At 42.2% G+C, this 23,445-nt stretch overlaps 1 protein-coding gene across 1 annotated transcript in view; it reads left to right on the top strand.

Moving 5' to 3' along the window:
- The window catches only part of NEK11 (NIMA related kinase 11), a 406,370-nt gene that overhangs the window by 286,250 nt on the left and 96,675 nt on the right, over positions 1-23,445 (top strand). Inside the window, exons 12-13 of the mRNA XM_069730081.1 lie at positions 1,882-2,014; positions 13,748-13,887. Coding sequence (XP_069586182.1) covers positions 1,882-2,014; positions 13,748-13,887 — 273 coding nt within the window. The remainder of the gene's footprint in view (positions 1-1,881; positions 2,015-13,747; positions 13,888-23,445) is intronic.

Genomic DNA, 23,445 nt, shown 5'->3' on the forward strand with positions numbered 1-23,445 from the left:
GCTTTTTCTTCACCTGCGTGCAGTGGATTCGGCACTTGGACATGCGCACACCACTACGCCACCAACGGAAAGCTGGGGAAGAAACAGCGATGTCACCACGCCCACCTGACCTGACCAGCCTGATTGACAGGCGAAAACGGCGACTTTGGTAATGTATTTCTCAGCATAGGTGGGGAATCAGGGTACACTACATACACTATTGTAACGCACAGCGCAGGCCCTATTTAACAGTATTTTAATCTCAATCTGAAAAAACGGGGTGACAGGTTCCCTTTAAAGTTAGATTAAAGTTATTGAACTTAAAGGGATGGATTCGACCTGAAATGTAAGTTATCGCCTAATAGTAAAAGCACAGGTGATAGCTTGTTTGATGCTGGGGTCAGACAAAACTGTAGAAAGGGCTTTGAAATATCCCACTTGAATGAAGCAATGGTCCCTCATTTGTCATCTGCTCCATTCATTTGTGAGACTATTGGACAAAGCCAAACTCCTTATTTGAATAGCTATTTGCCCAGTAAGAACGGGCAAGAATTTCAGTCTCTCGATGTACAAAACTGATAGAGACATACCCCAAGCAACGTAGCTGTAATCGCAGCAAAAGGTGGTGCAACAAAGTATTAAGTTAAAGGGGCCAAATTATATTGCACGCCCCACTTTTCAGTTTTTGATTTTCCACAAAAATTTAAAATAACCAATACATTTCGTTGAACTTCACAATTGTGTTCCACTTGTTGTTGATTCTTCACCAAAAATTTACACTAGGTATCTTTATGTTTGAAGCATGATATGTGGGGAAAGGTTGAAAAGTTCCAGGGAGCCGAATACTTTTGCATCGCACTGTAATAAATAAAGGCGTCATAATTCTGTTAGCCTTTAAAGGAAACAATTGAAGAAAAATTTTGAAAAGCAATTTAATTTTGCTATATTAAAAGTAATCTTGTTATTTAATTCATGCCTTAATTATCCAGCCTGGGACTCTAGGTAGAAACAAGACTAGACCAGCACCGTCGCCAGCCGATTTATCACTGCATAGATCCAGGTGATTGACAGGTCTCTCCAGATGTACACGGGGCAGACATGTCCATCAACTAAAACTTTAAACTATGTTTTTTTTAAATGCTCTGGCGTACTTGGCTGCAATCGTGCAGCCAGGATCTGATTCAGGCTGTCCATGGTTGGGCATCATGAATCAAGTAACTTTTAATTTTTATGAAAAAATATTAAAAAGTCAACATATGAGCTAGATGTTGTTTTTATCTACCAGATAAGTGTATGTCAAATTGATTAGATACAGTATATCACAAAAGTGAGTACACCCGTGACATTTTTGTAAATATTTTATGATTTTTTTAATGGGAAAACACTGAAGATATGACACTCTAATACAAAGTAAAGTAGTCAGTGTGCAGCTTGTATAACAGTGTAAATTTGGCGTGCCCTCTAAATAACAACACACACTTGAGACCTCGTAACACTAATGAGTCACATGACACCAGGGAGGGAAAATGGCTATAATTAGTGATGTACTCAATTTTGTTGCCATGGAGTGGTTTAGACATTAATGGCTATGTGTTGAGTAATTTAGTGGGCACAACAAATTTACACTGTTATACAAGCTGTACACCGACTTCTTTACATTTTATGAAAGTGACATACTGTATCATCAGTGTTGTCCCATGCAAATATGTAATAAAATATTTACAAAAATTTGATGGGTGTACTCACTTTTGTGATATACTTTATTTCAAAAATATAAAATGAGAGGAATCTGAATTCAGAGCCACCAACACCCATTATGCTGGAATGGCAATGATAACTTTATGATTATGTTGTCTATGTATATTATGACATTTATTTATTTAATTTACTTCTCTAATACAGGGAGATGATGACACCTCAAAGCACCTGATACAGTCAGAGCCAATAAGTGCAAGAAAATACAACTCTCATGACCACTGTGAGGACTGTAATGAAATACCAGACAGGCTTTGTGAATCAGAACCTCCATGTCATGGTAAGTAATGTCAAGTTAATACTAGATGCTAAACAACATATTGTCACGTATTATGATAGCTTTCCCTAACTGTTACCGCAAGCAGACTTAGAAGCATTTGGTTACATTACAAGGGAAAAAAATAAAGTGTAAAATGAGAGGTAGATTAGTCTGGGAGGAGGTCAATATCCAAGGCCCCTTCCCAGGCTATTAATATCAGCTCGCAGCTGTCTGCTATGCCTTTGTTGGTTATTAAAATAGGGGGAACCCCACATCATTTTTGGGGGGCTCCCTTTTAATAACCAGTAAAGGCTAAGTGGACAGCTGTGAGCTGATATTAATAGCCTGGGAAGTGCCATAATTACTGTCCTCTTCTCAGACTATTAAGACCAGCTCTCAGCTCTCTGTTTTCCCTCAGCTGGTTAATAAAAATAAGGAGAACCCCATGCCATTATTTTCTTTTATTTATTTAATTATTAGGTAAAAACATGTACAGTAAGCTACACACACACTGCTCTAATTATATATCTCACTGACATCTTTCTATCTATTCTATCCTATTTTGATGGTGCACATTGTGAATTTACTGTATTCGGCTGATGAAATGTTGGATTTCCTATAGGTGCTTAAAAATCGCACATCACAGGCATGATCTGTGTGCGGTGAAAATTTTTGCTCACACCTACTGACTTGCATTAGTGAACCTTAGCCGTTTTACGCGGCCATACGCAGCATGCTGCGATTTTTTTCTGCACCTCAATATCTGATGAAGACTGCCTAATTGAATAACATTGTGGCGAGTGCAATGCGATTTTTTTTCTCACATTGTCGATTTTATATGCAGATGTGAGCAAACCCTAACTCTTACTATGTGCCTTGTTTCTTAAAAACTAGAAACTTTTCTGAAATGCAAAGAAATTGTTATTTAAGAAACACATCATTTCTGGTTTAGACTGAATTTCTTCCTGTTTTATAAAAGCTGCTACTTCCAACAGTTCTGAATATAATGTTATGAGCAGTCTGATCTGAAGCTTACACAATGTGTCGTTTATTGCCTCAAGAGATTGGGTTGCCGAAAAGATGTTCATGAAACGACCTTGAATATTATTATAAAATTAAGTTTTATAACTGCAATATTGTAATGTGCAAAGTCACAAAAAAAAGAAATGAAAAAAAAATATTACCTCTTTATTAGCTAATAATGCTTCTTATTAAAAAGTTAAGAAGGAAAAAACTAAGTTTATGAAGTAACAACAAGTTATTCTTTTTATAAGGCCTAATTGGCAAATCCCCAGAAGGGAGAAGCCATTTAAGACCCAGTTTTTTGCATACTTTAATGCTATTGAAAATCCTCCAGGCAGCAGAAGAAAGAACTTATTACTTCCAGTGAACACTTATCCCTACATTTAATTGTTTATGGGTATGGATGTAATTTACTTATGGGTTCTCAGCATTTCTTCAGGGAGGACGCTCAATAAAAAGAATTTCTTCTTTTAACTCATAAGATAGCAAGATCCTGTAATTGTGGCTGCAGCGTTTTCTGCCAACAATACCTGAAGCGCGTAAATATTAAATCTGCCAAGATGAGAGAACAGAGCAGTCTGGACTCTTGTAAACAGCAAAATCTTTGGCTCGATAAAGAGTAAAATAGTGATCGGATATTAAGGGGAACACAAAGTAGTCCAGCTCCTCCAGAATGCCACATCCGTCCATGTCATCGCGGTAAGGTTTTCTGTGTCTACCAGTACAATCTCAAGAGCATGGAGCAGCTGGAGCAGGACAGGGTTGTCGAAGAGCATGATCCCAGCTGCAAGTCCAGTATCTGTATGAGGAGAAGCAAGAGGGCACTGATACCCCACGGTACCCTTTATGCTGTTAGGTATTTGGATGATATCTTTGGAGTCATTAGTAGACATCATGCTGAAGCTTTGGGCCCTGGGTTTTCCCTGGTGCAGATGCAGTTCCTGCCTAGTAGTCATTAATTTAATGTCATTGACTGGTCTTCACATTTCCCAACCTATAGGATATTATGAATCAGTGCATCCAACACTGCCAAGTAGCACCACAGACTGTTTAGGAGCCCAAAACTTAATAGAGTCTATTGATTATCTAATATCTTGCAGTTGCACTCTTGTCTACCTCGAAGGAATCAGACCCTTGAGAAGAAAATATCAATTTTATTACGTTTTTGTAAACTTCTCGCCCTCCAGAAATGGCTGTTCATATTATTATGTATTGTAATATGACGTACTCCTAATAAATGCATTTACACGCCAATGTTTAATTACATACATTAAGTAAATGGGAAGACATTTTTATTCACCATCTTAATGGTCTATGTGTCTAGTAACTACTCCCATGTGTCGGTTTACAGTTTCAGCCTTTGACATACGAGTGTGCTGTATTATATCTGTTGATTGCCAATTACCTCTTTAAAGATCAGGCTAACAGATAGAGAGAAGGCAGAGTACAGAACATGAACGCTTTAAATGAAGGTAAAAAGCAGTGTAGACACTAGATATGAGAATCCATTATTGCTAGATTGGCTTTCAACATTTTAGTAATCATTTTTGCTGTGTTTACTTGAAATGTAGACAGTGCAACAGCCGAAACCCTCATTTTCTAGGCATGCACAACAAGCCATTCGTGACTTAATGTTCAATTTATTTATGCAGCCAAGCATAATTTCACTTAGAAGCTCCAACATAAGGAAAAAAAACTGAAAAAAGTTACAGAAATACATTATGTAAAGTATACAGTTGACTTACTGTGGGAATCTATTCCGCAATTAAAATACGTTCTTCATATTGCCAGATGTAGAATCTTACCACTGATTTCATTTAATTAGTCATTTAAAAAGCTTTGCTGCAAACAGACGCCAAAATAAAGTGTTAAAATGATATGAAAATGAGTCGTTCCTATAGATAGTAAAGTGGTTTTCAGAACATATAATATTCTACTGCAGCAACTCAGGAATCATGGCCTATTTATGTGTAAGAAATCATCCACAGCTAAGAAAGAGATAGAGATTCTATTGTGTAATATTATTACAGTCCATTTTATTTGGCAGATGGTTTATGTAGAATGAAAAATATATTGCGCCCATGATTTTAGCTATTTCGTAACGTAAAGGTGTTTCTGAACATTTTCTGCAGGAGCACACAGGACCCCTATCTCCTGACTTCCTGATGGCCTGGGGGTGAACATTTTCTGCAGGAGCACACAGCACCCCTATCTCCTGACTTCCTGCTGGCCTGGGGGCAGTGCTCTCCTGCTTCATTGACAGTTCAGACCATTGTCATAATCGCATCACATGGCCCAAATTATGTGCTCTCTGATACTTCAAGCAGAGGCAACTTTTCCTCTGTCGCACCAAAGCTGGCCAGATCAAGCAATTTGTCCAAGTTCAGAGCAATGATTGCACATCTATTGGAAGAGCTTGCATTCCAGGCCTAGGGTGCCGCCACCTCTGATTGACTGCACCGATGTCTGATAACCTGGGCAACAACCTATGTTCTTGAGAGAAAGGATTTTTAATAACAAGTAAATTGCAAAAAAAAACCTCATAGGCTAGGTTCACATTGCGTTAGTGCAATCCGTTTAGCGCATACGCTAACGGACTGCGCTAATGCGATGTTCAAAAAGGGATCGCGTTTAGCGATCCCGCTAGCGCAGATGCCCGATCTGCTCTAGCGAGAACGAACCCAAAAACGCTACAAGCAGCGTTCGAGGTCCGTCAGAAACAAACGGGACAAAAAATGGCATGCGTTAGCGATGCGTTAGTTATATTGCACTCAATGGAAGCGCTAACAGACCCGTTACATTGCGTTAGTGGCGCTGTGTAATGGATTCCGTTAGCGGACTGCCACTAACGCAATGTGAACCTAGCCTTAGCAATTTTAACCATTTATGTTGACAAAAATAAAACCTTTAATGGTTATAGATAGAGTAAACATAAATACATAGAGACATAAAGTGACCACAAAGTTTTTTGATAATTGACAGACTATTATTTTTTGACATCTCACTCAACAAAAAAATCACACATCTAGTATCTGCTATTAAATATACAAAGTAATATACACACTGCAGTCTCGAAAGGAAATTGTGAAATGTAAAGTACGTTGCTAGCATACTGTTTTTTGTTCAGTGTGCATTCCTGTCTTTGAGAACATTGTAATTCTGTTTTTCTTTTTGTTAAAGAAAAAAACTGGCTTAGGCTCTATTGACATACAGGCAGTCCCCGGGTTAGGAGCTAGATATGTTCTATAGATTTGGTCATAACCTGAATATGTTTGTAAGTTGAAACAGGGCTGGGGAAAAAATCAATACTCACCTCACTGTTGACCACTCCGGTTACTGCCCTGCTTGCCACCCACCAGCCGGTCCTCTTTTTTTCACCGTTGCACGCAGCGTCCCCAGCTACTTCACTATAGACTAGGACTTACAACCGTGTCCAGACCTCGGAGGTTACTGTGTGTCATAAAGTCGCAACATCAACGTCTCAACCTTCTGGCGCACAGTGGTCTCCAGGGCCTGGGCATGGCCAGAAGTCTTGCAGATGCAGCACACAACGGTGGAAAGAAGAAGACGGAAAGGCAAGCAGTAGTGTGGCCGGAGAGATGAGTAATAGGTTTTATTTTAACCAATACTCAGCTCTCCGGCTGCCTCACTGCTGTTTGGTCCTTTTTTACATTGTCAGGTGCATCTGAAAAGTGACTTGTGCCTCTGTGCGCCTGACTACAAATCTTCAGTGGGAGACTGAAATAGATTTCTGTTGAAAGATATGCTGCAACTTCTCAAGAATTAGACAAGCTGTGGCGTCATTACTTCATTCATGCCCCAGCCATCTTAGTTCAGCTAGGTGTAACGGGCATGAACACCTTGCTTTGTGGAAAATTTTTGTTACTTATCAAAGTATTTTCACCAGAAATAGTCTGATGAATTGATTATTATCCTTCCTCCACCAATTTTTAAGGAAGCCGCTATGCATTTTGGTAATGAACATTTTATGGGCACCGACTTCAGAGAAGACATTTCTACTGCTTTTGAGACTGGTAGTGACGCACTACCATTTATGGTCATTACTTCATTTATGATATTGCACATGGTAACCTTAGGCTTATGAGTCTACGTGGTCAATGCTCTCTCTTCTTTACCAGCCTTTCACTTACTAAGCTCATGTTTATTTTTTTGTGTTTATATTTATGTATGTTTGTATGTATGTATTGTGGGGGTTGTACTCACTTGGGTGGATCAGGAAGACAGGAGGCTTGTTCCATTAAAAGTTCATGTGGTTTATTACTTCATTAACCCAGAAGCAAAACAGAAAACAAACAGCCTTTAGATCAGGCAAACAAATGTCCATAGCAGGTCTCTGCTCCCCCTGGCCTGTGGGCACACAGGCAAGGGTAGCGTCCAGTTTTCAGGCTCGGTCTGGAGCCAAACACACACAGGTGGCATCTCTCCCTCCCAACATACAGAGCATGTGCCAAACAACAGCCTAAATTATATAGGCTGTTAACCAAACCCAGAGTTGATGTATGTAGGTATTCAGACCAGCCCATCTCTCATAGCTACCCGCAACCCAGACCTAGGTGCACCAAACGAACCTCTTAGTGCTTTCATGCACTAGAGAAAATACTCCAGGTTACATCACAAAGACAAGCCATCTGTGCGACACATACCTCCCATCGACTGTGCGACCATTAGGCACACAGTACTGTATGCACAATGCTTTTGCCTGTCGATCTGCAGTGTCTTTTAGCTTTTGGTAACCAAATCTGTATGTACTTTTTTGTTCACTGCTGTTTGTTGCATCTTCCTATATCTGTGGCATTTGTTTGTTGCTTCTATACTTTAAATTCTGGTTTATCTGAGGTCACAAAACAGATAATATTATAAGCAGTGTGTGATGGATGCTATGAAAATCTTTTTTTCTATTTTGTTGCCAAAAATGACAATAAAATAATAAAACTTGTTTACGACTTTAGAGTAACCTATTTTAAAGGCATATAAAACAATCTTCTGAGAGCAAATATTTTGTAAAATATGATATATGCTAAAAATAATTTCCTTTCTTCAGAATATTCCCAGTAAGCAAATCTTTGAATTGAACTCATCCTGCCACCCTGCAGTACATATCAAAGACTTCTATCTGATTTAGGATGCGAAAAGTTGTTAATCTAAACTCTTGCAATTCTTTTACTTGACACGTGTGATAGTTACCTACAGGCTGTGTGATCTGTGAAATGATGCAAGTGCGGCACTATTCCTCAAATATATTCCACATTTCCATCTGTGTCTGTAGGAAGCTCGGTATATTAACACGTTTATTATAAGCCTGACTCAGGGGCTTAGGGGAAATTAAAGCTATTTATCACACAGCAACTCTGTCACCTGCAGCTACTGCTAGAAAATATATTTTGTCCTCACTATAGAGTGTGTATCTGCCGCACACAGCGCATTGTAACTCACGGAAGTATCGCATGAGATATGGAAACAGCTCTAATCAAAACATATGTAAATGTGCTTGCTAGACGTTAAAACAATTTAAAGAGAATCTGTAGATCTCCTGCCTGCCTGCTTTTAAAAAATGGTTGTTTTAATAAGAAATAATGCTCCTGTTCATCTGTTATTCCTCCTAGAAATGTAGAAATAAACTGACACTATCCAAGCAGCAAAGGTGTAGATTGGAATTTCTTCACCCAGGGCAAACATTTAGGCTGCTGCTGTAGGCCTGTATGTAACTACTCTGTCAGTGGCTTGTTAGAACCTCTAATGGACTCCTGCACCCATGGATCATTCGCCTTTTGCGTCAGTCAATGGTGTCGTTGGCAAAATATGTAGGGATTATTGTTGATCAGATAGCTTCAGATCAGCACTTATCTGAATATAGCGCTTACCAAATAGCTGCCACGGGAACCTGGATACCTGGAGCTCTCCCGATAATCAGCTGTTTGGCGCCTCAGCTGCATGTGTCGCGCTGTGTGACAGTCACAACACATGCATGGAGAGCCTGTTTGATGGGCGAAGGAAGGAAACAGATTTATGTGATAAGATACCACACCAAGTGTAATATATTTACCTGCAGGGTCGAACTGGCCCACCGGACATGCGCAGTGTGCCTCTGAATCAGGGAAGCATACACCCGGCTGCAGAGGTGCAGTGATGCTGCCGAAATGTGTGGCGCACGTGCATGAGACTAGCAATGACGGCAGCTCCTGTAAATTATGTTATCACACCCACAGGGGCATGATAACATGGAAAGAGGGCTGACTAGTCAGGGACAACTAACGCCCCATTGACTAGTCAAAGCCCTCATCAATATAGGAAATGAGGGCAAATAAATGCTTTTTTAAACCTCCTGTTTGTAGAAAAATGTTATACAGGGCTGTATAGGCAGGGAATTTACTCATAAATAAGTGAATGCTGCTGGGTTGCAGGGCATGGGGACCTGACATGTCCCTTTAAGATGCACCAGACCATAAGACCCACCCCAAATTTTCAGAAGGAAAGTAGGAAAAAAAAATAATGTGTCAAATGGGGGTCCGTCTAACAGTCCAAATTCAGCTTACCAGGGAAGGGATCGGCACAGGTGGAGAAGTGGTCACAGGGGTCGTTCGGTGATCCAGGCTGGTGCAGTGGCATCCGGGAAATCCCATCCCAAGCTGGTGCGGTGTCGGCGGCTCTGTGCTGGGGCAGGGGTGGTGGCTTTGTGCTGGGGCAGGGGCTCTGTGCTGGGGCAAGGGGCCTGTGCTGGGGCTCTGTTTTGGGGCGGGGGGCTGTACTGGGGCAAGGGGCTGTGCTGGGGTAGGGGGTCTATGCTGAGGCAGGGGGTCTGTGCTGGGGCAGGAGCCGTGCTCCGGTGCAGGGGCTGTGCTCCGGGGCAGTGGCAGCGGCTCTCTGTGCTCTGTGGGGGGCTGCGCCGGCATTTCGTCAAAGCCCAGTGCCTCCCGCACATCCGTTGCTGCCATGTTGTGGTGGCCTCCAGGAACATGGCTTCCATGAAGATGGCTGCCGGGCTGGGGGCGGTGCATGCTGAGATTCAAATCTCGGCAATGAGATCTGAATCTGAGCATGCGCCACCCCCGGCCCCATGGCCATCTTCCTGGAGGCCATGTTCCTGGAGGACACCGACGCAGCATGGCAGCAACGGATGTGCGAGGGCCTCCGGGCTTTGACAAAATGCCGCGGAGCCCCCCATGGAGCACAGTGAGCCACTGCCCCGGAGCATAGCCTGCCACCACCACACCAAAGAGCCTGGCCCCACGGACATGTTCCCGGAGGCCATCGCAACATGGCAGCAACAGATGTGCACGGGCCTCTGGTCTTTGACGAAATGCCGGCGGAGCCCCCACGGAGCACAGAGAGCCACTGCCACTGCCTCGGAGCATAGCCCGCCACCACCACACCACAGTGCCTGGCCCGGCGACCATGTTCCCAGAGGCCATCGCAACATGGCAGCAACGGATGTGCGGGGGCCTCCGGGCTTTGACGAAATGCCGGCGGAGCCCCCCACGGCACACAGAGAGCCGCTGCCACTGCTCCGGAGCATAGCCCGCCACCACCACACCACAGAGCCCCGCCACACCACCACAGCCACAGGATTTGTAAGTATATTGCGACAATAAGATGCACTCCCATTTTCCCTCAAAATTTTTTGGGGAAAAGTACGTCTTATGGTCCGAAAAATACGGTACTGTATGGCGGTCTGTGCAATATGAAGAAGAAAAGTGAAGATGAAGGACTTCACTAGAGACGTCACCGGTGAGTCATTGTTTCACATGGACATGCACACTTTACACTATATACAGAGCTCCTGTGTATAATGTCACCGGTGATCCCTGTATTACCTGTACACTATATACCGAGCTCCTGTGTATAATGTCATTAGAGATCCCTTTCTTACCTGTACACTGACACCATATTCAAAGCTCATGTGTATAATGTCACTGGTGATCACTGTATTACCTGTACATTGACACTATACACTATACTTTACACTATACACTCCTGTGTATAATGTCACTGGTGGTAATAACAGAGTTGTTAGTGTTGAAATTTTTATCCATGATCAGTATTGTAGTATTCTATCACTATGTGATTGTAATATATGGTCTGCAATGGTGTGGCTGTATTTCTCCCTTGTATGTCGCATTATTCTGTTACTATGTGGTGATAATATCTGGTCTGATCATGGTGTGGCGACATTTGTTCATTGTATGTGGTAATATGTGGTCTGGTCACAGTGTGGTGGTATTTGTTCCTTGTATGTGATAATATGTAGTCTGGTCATGGTGTGGTGGACTATGTAGTCCAATCATGGGGTGGCGGTATGTGGTATTATTATAACTTCTTTTAGCTAAAAGAACACCTTTAATGCAAACTAGTGTAATTGTACATCCCAGTTATAGTGCCTATGTTTTACAGTCGATGTAAGTATTTGGTCATTAACAAAAGTTCATCTCAATATTTTGTTATATATCCTTTGTTGGCAATAACAGAGGTCAAACTTTTTCTGTAAGTCTTCACAAGGTTGGCACACACTGTTGGTGGTATGTTGGCCCATTCCTCCATGCAGATCTCCTCTAGAGCAGTGATGTTTTGGGCCTGTCGCTGGGCAACAAGGACTTTCAACTCCCTCCAAAGGTTTTTTATGGGGTTGAGATCTGGAGACTGACTAGGCCACTCCAGCATTTTCATATGCTTCTTGCAAAGCCACTCCTTCATTGCCCTGGTGATGTGCTTGAGATCATTATCATGCTGAAAGACCCATCCACGTTTCATCTTCAATGCCCTTGCTGATGGAAGGAGGTTTGCACTAAAAATCTCACAATATACATATGGCCCCATTCATTCTTTCATGTACAAGGGTCAGTCGTCCTGGTCCCTTTGTAGAGAAACAGCCCCAAAGGATGATTTGCCACCCCCATTCTTCGCAGTAGGTATGGTGTTCTTTGGATGCAACTCAGCATTCTGTCTCCTCAAAACACGACAAGTTTTGTTTCTACCAAACAGTTCTACTTTGGTTTCATTATACCATATGACATTCTCCCAATACTCTTCTGGATAATCCAAATTCTCTCTAGCAACACATCTGGCACTGCAGGATTTGAGTCCCTGGTGGCGTAGTGTTTTACTGATGGTGCCTTTGTTATGGTGGTGTTGTTTTTTTACGGTGGTCCCAACTCTATGCAGGTCATTCACTAGGTCCCCCCGCGTGGTTCTGGGATTTTTGCTCACCATTCTTGTGATCATTTTGACCCCACGGGGTGAGATCTTGCGTAGAGCCCCAGATCGAGGGAGATTATCAGTGGTCTTGTATGTCTTCCATTTTCTTATTATTGCTCCCACAGTGGATTTCATCACACCAAGTTGCTTGCCTATTGCAGATTCAGTGTTCTCAGCCTGGCGCAAGGCTACAATTTTGTTTCTGGTGTCCTTCTACAGCTCTTTGGTCTTCACCATAGTGGAGTTTGGAGTGTGACTCTTTGAGGTTGTGGACAGGTGTCTTTTATACTGATAACAAGTACAAACAGGTACCATTACAACAGGTAATGAGTGGAAGACAGAGGAGCCTCTTAAAGAAGTTACAGTGAGCCAGAAATCTTTCATGTTTTTAGGTGACCAAATACTTTTTTTCCATCATAATTTGCAAAATAAATCTTGCCAAATCAGGCAAGGTGATTTTCTGGATTTGTTTTCTCATTTTTACTCTCATAGTTGTGGTCTATCTATGATGCCAATTACAGTCCTCTCTCGTCTTTTTAAGTGGAAGAACTTGCACAAATGGTGGCTGACTAAATACTTTTTTCCCCACTGTATTTTAGCAACTGGAAGGAAGCCCTGTGGTTATATTTCACGTTTTCTTTAGTAGCCTGGTGTACAGAAATACGTTTTCACCAAATCGCTATTTATTCTTTACAATATTTCTTCTACTACTTTGACAACATCTTTTATTCTCAGGCTTTAAAATGTTCAATTACTTTAACTAGTTTCTTTCCCCATCTGCCTGTTAGTCCTCATACAGACGTCTGTGTTTTACACATGTGTTTTATCCATTATTTTTACAGATAGAACACATACCCTTTATAGTCTATGGGGATGGTAACATGTCCATGTATTTTTATAGACCACGTGTCCAGGTAAAATCAGCTTTTTACATATGAAAAATAGCAATACAAGTTTTTATGAATATCACAGTGAATATCACAGGCAGCATACCGATGGCATCAGTGTGCTGTCCATGACTGACATTTCAAAGGGTAGGAGAAACTTTGTAATTTACCTATTAATTTATCCATACATGAAAATCACTGATGAAACACTGACGGTAAAAACTGACCCACAATAAAAATCAAATATCACTCGTATCATTTCATTTGTGTACTTTAAAAATCACGCACGTCAGAATTTGGCCTTATGCTGATCTTCTAGTGACCTTTTAAGCCGCCAATAAACAATGTATCCCCTAATGTGCCTTCACCCATATGCCATTCTGTGACTTTAAAATGCTTCTACCCAATGTTTGTATGCTATATGTGAGGCTGACCACCAGCAGTAACGGCGATAAATGATCTGCAGGTACTAATACGGTATAATCCTGAGTGATCATGTGCACATCTTCTATTAGCAGTTTAGTCTTTATGAAGTTGGCAGGGTATGAATTCACATATGTTGCAAAACATCTGTTAGGAGCTACGCTGACATTAATTGCTATAGATGTTTAATGGTGTTTATTTCATTTTTCAGATATCCCAGAAGACCCCCAAGTAGCTGAAGAGTATTACGAGGATGGCTTTGAATCTTGTTCAGAAGAAAGCGATATAGAATCCTTGGAAGAAGAAGACTATGATGCGGAGACACAGATAACTCAAACAACATATCAGCAGGTTTGGATACAAGTTATCATTTGCCGCCTTTTTGATCTGAAGTACTTGCTGTAAGAGTCCCATTCACAAATACATTCCAAATTCTGCAGGTTTTTACTGAAAAGGACTGAAGGATTGTCTCATCTTAGCGCAGTGCTTCTCAGGCTTCCATCTTGGTGGTGGGCTCCTGCTTGATTGACAATTCAATTCGCTGGCCCAAAATGTGCATTCTCCAATTCTAGAAGCAGAGGCAGCTTTGCTTCCACAGTATCAGAAGAGCATAGGGTTACTAAATGGCCAGAGTCAGACAACACGTATGATAAATCGGTCCTAGACTCCCTGCCGAGAGTCATGACACCAATTAAGTTCCTCACTATATTCCCAAGGATCCCTTCCAAACTATCATAAGACTACTGGAGGAAAAGAAGAATGAGCACTGATCCGATATTTTAAAAATTCAATACAAATAATTTATTTAATTCATAACATAACAAACTTACATAGACTATGGATAACATAATAATAAGGGACATAGCACAAAAACCAAATATTGCAAAACATCACTGGATCATGTACAGATTAGATGGACCACAAGATATTAATTCACTGGGTGAAAGCAAATGTCAATCAGGCATGAATAAACATCAACCATAAATGCTCACCAGAATATAGAAGTCCATGCATCAGCCAAATTCTCACACTGTCACTAATAACCTCACTGACAGCCAAATAACCACACTGAAAGAATATGGCAGACTGTCTTACTGGTTACATAACCATGCCTACATGCCATAAATGAGTGCATAGACAGCCGCCCTAACCCTATATAGACCTAATAATCACATAGGGGCAAAACCATATGTCAGATCATACCTGTGGACATGATAACAATGATGCTCACGCAATAAGACACCTCTGCCGAGAGTCGCACGCATGTTCTCCGTATAGTCATCCATGTGTAATGCGATGATGCAATTTTCTCCCACACATCTATCCATATAACATGCTTATGTCTTTACATTTCTCACTGATTTTCCCCCTTGAATTAAATTGCTCAGTGGGCTGAAATGAGGAAAATGTGTGCGTATTAGTCGCAAGCTAGACAGATGGTCCATATGATGTCCAAGTTTTTCTCGCACCCATAGGCTCGCATTGGTGAGTCTCGGATGATATACACATCCAGCATGCTGCGATTTTACACGCACGTTAAATACGCCTGATAAAAAATATAGTGATCTGAGCTGTCCCATAGATTAACACTGGTCCGAGTGCTATGTGATGTTTTCTCCCGTATTCTACAGTAGTGTGAGGCCGGCGAAACTGTCCGGACGAGGACCTAACAATGGACCCCAGCAATCCAACCAGCTTTAAAGCAGTGTTTAAGTTCTCTGTGGAAAACAGTTTATAAGCACTGCGAATGCTCAGCCCCTGCTGTTAGACTTCAGTAATGGCTGGTGACCTTGGCAATGAGCAGTTTTATACAATAAAATAAAAAAAAATCCTTTCTTTTAAACAGAGTACTTTTAGTAAAAAATAAATTGTAAATTTGTTTGCTTTTACCAGCACTTTACAATTTGAACCATCTAATATATAAAGCTGTGTGTGTGTGTGTGTGTCCGGGATTGGCATCTGCACCGTTGCCCTTATCTACATAATGGGGAAAAAGTGAAAGGAAAAGTGTTGGAGGCAAATTGACAGCTGCCAGATGTGAAATGTGAACAAGGTGGACTTAAAGAGTGAGAGTGAGTATATACCATACAGTTGCTAAGGTGAGGCCCCGACATGGGATACTCACCACACACGGGGATATGAACACGCACACAAAATGCGCCATACACTACCACGTGCTTGAACACATATAGCACCCTCAGCACACATTACACCACACATACTCCAATCTCGCCACATAAAAGACGAAACACAAAAGTCACCGCTCAAAACTCGGCACGTATTTATGTGATTCTCGGCAGTCAAAATGGGACTGATTTTTTAAACGTTGAATGTGACTTCGGCCTTACACACACCTTCATCAAGAAAATTGCTGGTCGAGGCCTATACATTAGATGACATATTCTAGAATAGTCGCACTCAAAGAAGAGATTTTTCAGAGTATTGGTTGAGCTGAAAAACGTGGTTTTCTTTATTATAGACACCAGAAAAAAAGCTATCACCGCAGTGTTTCAATGTAGGTAACGTTTCGACCCACAGGGTCTTTTTCAAACCTTACTTGAATCAGTAGAAATAGGGCGGAGGGCACAGATCCCTGGAGGCGTGTAGTAGTCCCGTTGGGGGCTATAGATGAAGGAATGCTGGTATCTGCGGCGGTGGTGTGATGTATACCCCCCAGAATGGCCATGTCAACCATACCCATGTAGAGCCCATTCTCCTACACTGGGTAAGGTCAAGTGGCCATACTAGCGAGGTGCAGCTGAAGCCATAAAATGCCCATGTTGTGGCCGGTGTTGGGTTGGGCCTTAATGTGGCTCTGGTGAAGGAGTACGTGTGGGAGGGGGTTCACTCACTGATCTTGCTGGCTCATCGGATATTCCAGGCATTTGGGGTTGGTTTTGTCTCTACAGTTGCCATCTTTCAAGGTATGCTGAGACCGGAGATGGGTTATTGAGTGGGGTGCATGCATTAATAACTATTTGGAGTGCACCTCTGGCCCGCAGCCTCACTTCACGCATTTTGCACAGATAGCGCGCAAGACTCCATGAATAGGCCTCCTCACCATCATCATTGGCAGTGCAGGACAGGTAGTCCAATACCCCAGTGTCCACTTGGCATTTTGTACCAGTGGTGGAAAGCTCCCTACTGCGCTGGCCATGGTGTGGGATTACTGCAGGCTGTGGTGACGTATCAAGTGGGAGTGTTGGGCTGCAACTGTGCCCACGGTCATCCTCTTCTTGAGTTGCCTCCTGTCCTGCAGAAGGCCATGCTGGTGGTGGTGGTGATTGGTGGCTTGTTGATGGTTGGGAAGATGGTCCAGCCACTTCTTCCCCTTCACTAACAGGGTTGACTTGGACATTGGAGTCCTATGCAGTCTCCCACTCAGTAAGTTTTGATTCAGTCCTGGTTTTCATGAAAAAAAACTAAAACATATTACCATTATACCGTAAGGCCATGTTTCAAATGTTTGGTGTGGTGATGCATGCACTTATGCACAGAGATCCAAAACAGGAATAAGAAAATTTAGGCGATCATAATAAAGATATTTTCCCTTCTTTATGCCCTCTGCCCCATTCCTGGCCCGCTGCTGCCGCTCATGGCGGAACTGGTCACGGCATCTGCACCACTGTCTAGTGACATTACACACTGCAAAGTAACACAATAAATGTTTGACATTTGGAACACAGTGTTTGCATAGGCAAACATGCTAATGTGGCATGCTACTTGACAAGTGTAAAGTGTCAAACAGGCAGGATAGTAATCACAACATCACATATGATGATGTTAGGGTCATTTTTTGCTTTATTAAACATTTTAAAATGTTTTTTTTTTTGGAGGGGGGGATTGTACTTACTCATTTCCTGCTGCACCTCAGGTGTACTTTCTGCATGAATTTGAAACATTTGGCTGCAGATCCGCTTCCATGCTGCATCCTTGCGAGCACGGTCTGAATAATGTGCGCTACCTACATGCAAATTTCTGGCCTCTCCTGCACCAGATCGATCAAAAGCTCAACATTACTGTGTCTGGCCATCTTGCTGGACTCCGTGGAGTCATGGTGGTAGCTTTTTCTTGAGCTTGCCAGGGTAATTAGCATGCCAAAGCTTCCTGAATAATGGCTGAGGCAATTTCCTATTACCTGGCCAATACTTGCGTATTTTTCGCAAGTCACATTGATGATCCGTATGGTGTGCGATTTTTTTCGCACCCATAGACTTGCATTGGCGAAACTCAGCCGACATGCACGAAAAATTGCAGCATGCCGCAATTTCTTTCAGACATACAGTATGGACGAGAAAAAAACGGTGATCTGAGTTTCCCCATAGATTAATCCTGGGCCTTTTTTATCGCATAGCACTCGTCCGTATTATACGCTAGTGTGACTCCGGCCTAAGAGTCAGACGCTCCTGATTCTTTAAAAAGCACATGCCTCCCAATGAATCAGGATTATCCGACGAGTGGCATGCACCTCTGTGTATCACACTAGAAATCTTACTCCAGTCAATAATGGAGAAGGATTTCTAGTGTAAGGAACACCACAATTTGACATTAATTAGACAAGTTGTGGCATCACACCCTTTGCCGTGCCCCTATCCCACCAAAATGGAAACTGGAATAAAAATGCTAAAAGTCTGAACAATTTTTGTACACCTGCATAAATTTTTTTGTGTAATTTCAAAGCTATTTACCCAAGAATTTGGCAAACCTCTGGAACCATGGGGCAGATTAAAAAAACAGTGAAAAAAATGGAATGCTGAAGTCTGTATTAAGAATAAAGTAAGAGCAAAAACTGGCTACTTTTAACCTGGTGACAAGTCCTCCTTAAATATTCTTATTACAATATCTGCAGGTGAAATGCCCGCCAGGGCAGTGGGGATACTCGGTACCGGGTCTGGTCGCACTTAAGGGGGATGTCACGGTGGCTGCTACCCGGTCCGTGGCCCTGGGCGCCCAATTAAACTGGTTAGGTATTTTAAAGGGATTTGTAATAAAGTTTGTGTTTGTGACCCCACCTGTGGTTCTCGGTCAGAAGGACCGACGCTGCTTAAAGGGATCCTCTGGGGTGATGTTACTGCAGCAAAGATGACGCTTCCCACAGGTGAAGCGAGGTCCCCAGAGCTCCCAGTGTAGTGGGCAAGGATGGTGGATTGCCAGTAAATAAATGGAGGACACAGGGTTGCAGTCTTTACCTGGTTTACTGAAGTTGTAAGCAGGCGCAGTCCAGGGTACCAGGAACAGGTGGTAATATTGTCCGGCCTGGAGGCAAAGGTGGATCCGTCTCCCAGGTGAGGTCCGTAAGCCTTCCTACTCGCTCTCGTATGCGAGGTCCCTGCTGCCTGTAACTTGCTGGCAAAGTCCTCTCTCTCCTGTCCTGGGACAGTTACCTGTATGTTGGGCAGTGTGAGCCTTTTTATAGGGTCTCTATCACGACCCGGGCTCCTAGTGTACTGCTGTACCTTCAGGTGTGGGTGCGGGCTAATAGTATAAAGTCCTATGCCCTCCGGTTCTGCCGTGTGACCTGGAGTACAACACAGCCTCGGGTTCCCAGTGCCCGGTTCCTGCGCTTCGACCCAGAGGGTGCCTGGTCACAATTCCCCTCTAAGCCCTTTCCTTCTCCTGTGCTTTGTTCCCCTGATGCTCACTAAGATCAGGTTCTCTTCCTTTCCTGGAGCTGCAGCTCAGTGCTGGCTGCATGGCTCCACTGCCTTCTCTAGACTGATCTGACTCCTCCTCCAGACCAGAATATTTAATGCTGGAAAAGCTCCCCTGAATCTGGGTTCAGAGCTCCCCCTTCTGGCCTGGATTCAGAATGTGCTGTTTGTAGGTGCGTTACCTGATAAAAGAAATCCTCCTTGCTTCCATGCATGATATCGCGCTCCCCGAAAGGAAGGCAACATCACTGTAACAACCGGTTACCTGGGGTGTTACACAGGCATCAGCAGATCACTCACCTCACTCTTAGAATAGGTCAAATAACAGTATTTTCTCTCATCTGATTGAAAAAAAATTCTCCATTCTGTCAGTCAGTGAAAATTGGACTGAACTCAGATGTCATCCGGCTGGATGGACTCACTGACTTATCGGCTCACTTGCCCTCATACAAGTCTATGAGTACATGTAAAACATCAGTGATCCAAGTGCAATGTGTTACCACAGATGCTGGCAATGGAGGAGATGGAGAAATTACTTTCTCCGTCTCCTTCACAGCTGTGCTGCGATTCTCTCAGGCAAGAGGATCGGATCACAGTTCATTGACAGTGAAAACATTCTCACTGTGATCTCATTGAGGACACCGCTGTTTATCGTCCTGGCTCACAGTGAAGTGAGCCTGGAAATGCACCTTCAGTAAACGGCGTTAACCTCTATGATGTCATTGCTCATCACTGAAGCTGCGCTCGCAGCATCTCAGTGTCTCATGGTTTTCAGCCTGGACGATCGCATCATGCCACTGTTCAGGTTGTAAATCAGATATCGCAGAGATGGATTACGGCATCGGACAGTATTGCTAATCTTCACTTCGGACAGGTGAGGGATATGGTTGTTTATTATTTTAGTTTTTGTTTCAGGGGATAAGGGCTTCAATGGAATATGCGTAAGGTGAGTATTATGGTTGTTTATTATTTTCTATCTTTTACAGGAAGCAAGGTCTTCAATGTAATAGGGTAAGGTGAGTATAATTTTGTTTTTTATTTTTAAATATGTAAAACAGGGTATTCATTTTTATTCAAATAAACAATTTTATTTTTGCGTGTTTATTTCCAAACTTACTATGGGGTTAGTAATGGGGGTGTCTTACCACCAAAGGGCAAGTGGGAAGAACCCGATTTGGCGCATCTTATGGATCCTCCATTTCTGTGGTGGCCGAGAGCTGATGTTGGTACCCCAAAATATTAACCCACCTGTCTGTTTAGCCTTTGCTGGTTTGAATTTATAGTAGGACCCTGCTTAATTTTTTTCTGGGATCCCTGGTAAATTCACCAGTAAAGGCTAAACAGACAGCTGTGAGCTGTTATTAGCCTGGGAACCTTATGGGGTATTGTTCCTTGTCCCAGATTATTAACATCAGCCCCCAGCTGTGGGCTTTCCTTCTGCTGGTTATGAAAATTGCACTGGAGCCATGCAGTTTATTTATTTGTTTATTTATTTTACACAGGAGTTGCAAAGCTGCTGCTGAATACAACTCCCATCATTGTAACTTGGTCTTGCTGAGATGCTTTCAGCTGGCAGCGCCTGGGAACAGCGTGAACTGTAACGCTTGTTCCGAGGTACAAGTACGTGTCACACTTATGATACACAGATGTTATTCATGTGCTATCAGTGTGCACATGTGCGGCACACATGTTGTCTGTGCTGCTAAAAAAAACTGACATGTCTGTGAGGTTTTAACATGGAAAATTGGTCCATGTGAAAAACCTGATATGTGCACATCACCATTGAATACAATGGGTTTGCATGAGTTTGTGTTTGCGGCCCTCAAAAAGGACCACATATGGACTCAAAAAGCAGCCATGTGAAGGTTTCTCCTTTTGTGTGTGCATAGGGAGAAACTTGTTAATCAAAGGGATCAGTGCAGGGAGAATGCGCTGGGGACAAGCCTCGAGCTAGTAATCTGGGAATCATTGTTCCCAATGGGCTTTTTTTTAAGTACATTTTCTGTTAAACATAGCAGCATTTCATATTAAAACATCCACGACTACAAATACACAGCGAATGTCTGATTCGTGTTGTCCATGGTTCCGGCAGCATGAATCAGATGACGAGTTCCCTGACCGGCAGTGGACCGCTAGTAGGACTGAAGTCAGAAACTTAGTGGCCAGAACTTTGAAGTGATTTTCGAGGGATAAAACAACATAATTCTAATGTTAAGTGATTTGCAAATTGTCTGTTTAACACGTTATCTATCAAATGAGGTCAATTTGTCTGAAAGTACAGGAACCATTTAAAACACAAATAAGACAGGATTTTTTCTGTGTTCTTGTAAAATTGACAGTGGCACATATAGGTTACATTTTGCCGTAGTTGATTTGATGTGACATATTGCATACAGATGCTCTTTACAGTGGGTACACAAAAGAGAATGGTAAAACCAAAAACACTCAGTTTGAAAAAATGTTTGCAGTAATCCGCAAGTGCTAGTAAAAGATGTAAATAACAGGGTATTTGGTTGATACGTTTTTTGCAAAAAATGTATACTAAGCTGCTCTACCAATCTTCACGGTATACCCATATCAGAGCAGTCCTAACTAATGTATGCAATCCCTATCTGATGTATTTAAAAACCTGATCATCTGTACATTACCTTACATTACACAGGTAATGTACAGATGATCAGGTTTTTAAATACATCAGATAGGGATTGCATACATTAGTTAGGACTGCTCTGATATGGGTATACCGTGAAGATTGGTAGAGCAGCTTAGTATACATTTTTTGCAAAAAACGTATCAACCAAATACCCTGTTATTTACATCTTTTACTAGCACTTGCGGATTACTGCAAACATTTTTTCAAACTGAGTGTTTTTGGTTTTACCATTCTCTTTTGTGTCTTCAGGTTTCTTGGTGGTGTGTGAACATGTTCTTACAGACTTGTTCTCTGTGCAGGTAGCCCATGTGTTCCTGTTTCCATAATTGTTCTCTTGTGTCTACAAGACTGGGGAGTTCCACCACTCCTCTTGGGCTAGCTGCACAAAAGCTGTTCTACCCTGTATGCACACATGGATTTTTCCTCTCTGAACCCTGTTCACACAGGTAATGTACAGATGATCAGGTTTTTAAATACATCAGATAGGGATTGCATACATTAGTTAGGACTGCTCTGATATGGGTATACCGTGAAGATTGGTAGAGCAGCTTAGTATACATTTTTTGCAAAAAACGTATCAACCAAATACCCTGTTATTTACATCTTTTACTAGCACTTGCGGATTACTGCAAACATTTTTTCAAACTGAGTGTTTTTGGTTTTACCATTCTCTTTTGTGTCTTCAGGTTTCTTGGTGGTGTGTGAACATGTTCTTACAGACTTGTTCTCTGTGCAGGTAGCCCATGTGTTCCTGTTTCCATAATTGTTCTCTTCTGTCTACAAGACTGGGGAGTTCCACCACTCCTCTTGGGCTAGCTGCACAAAAGCTGTTCTACCCTGTATGCACACATGGATTTTTCCTCTCTGAACCCTGTTCACACAGGTAATGTACAGATGATCAGGTTTTTAAATACATCAGATAGGGATTGCATACATTAGTTAGGACTGCTCTGATATGGGTATACCGTGAAGATTGGTAGAGCAGCTTAGTATACATTTTTTGCAAAAAACGTATCAACCAAATACCCTGTTATTTACATCTTTTACTAGCACTTGCGGATTACTGCAAACATTTTTTCAAACTGAGTGTTTTTGGTTTTACCATTCTCTTTTGTGTCTTCAGGTTTCTTGGTGGTGTGTGAACATGTTCTTACAGACTTGTTCTCTGTGCAGGTAGCCCATGTGTTCCTGTTTCCATAATTGTTCTCTTCTGTCTACAAGACTGGGGAGTTCCACCACTCCTCTTGGGCTAGCTGCACAAAAGCTGTTCTACCCTGTATGCACACATGGATTTTTCCTCTCTGAACCCTGTTCACACAGGTAATGTACAGATGATCAGGTTTTTAAATACATCAGATAGGGATTGCATACATTAGTTAGGACTGCTCTGATATGGGTATACCGTGAAGATTGGTAGAGCAGCTTAGTATACATTTTTTGCAAAAAACGTATCAACCAAATACCCTGTTATTTACATCTTTTACTAGCACTTGCGGATTACTGCAAACATTTTTTCAAACTGAGTGTTTTTGGTTTTACCATTCTCTTTTGTGTCTTCAGGTTTCTTGGTGGTGTGTGAACATGTTCTTACAGACTTGTTCTCTG

Source organism: Ranitomeya imitator, chromosome 6 (genome assembly GCF_032444005.1).
Source record: "Ranitomeya imitator isolate aRanImi1 chromosome 6, aRanImi1.pri, whole genome shotgun sequence".
In the NCBI taxonomy this organism is placed as follows: domain Eukaryota; kingdom Metazoa; phylum Chordata; class Amphibia; order Anura; family Dendrobatidae; genus Ranitomeya; species Ranitomeya imitator.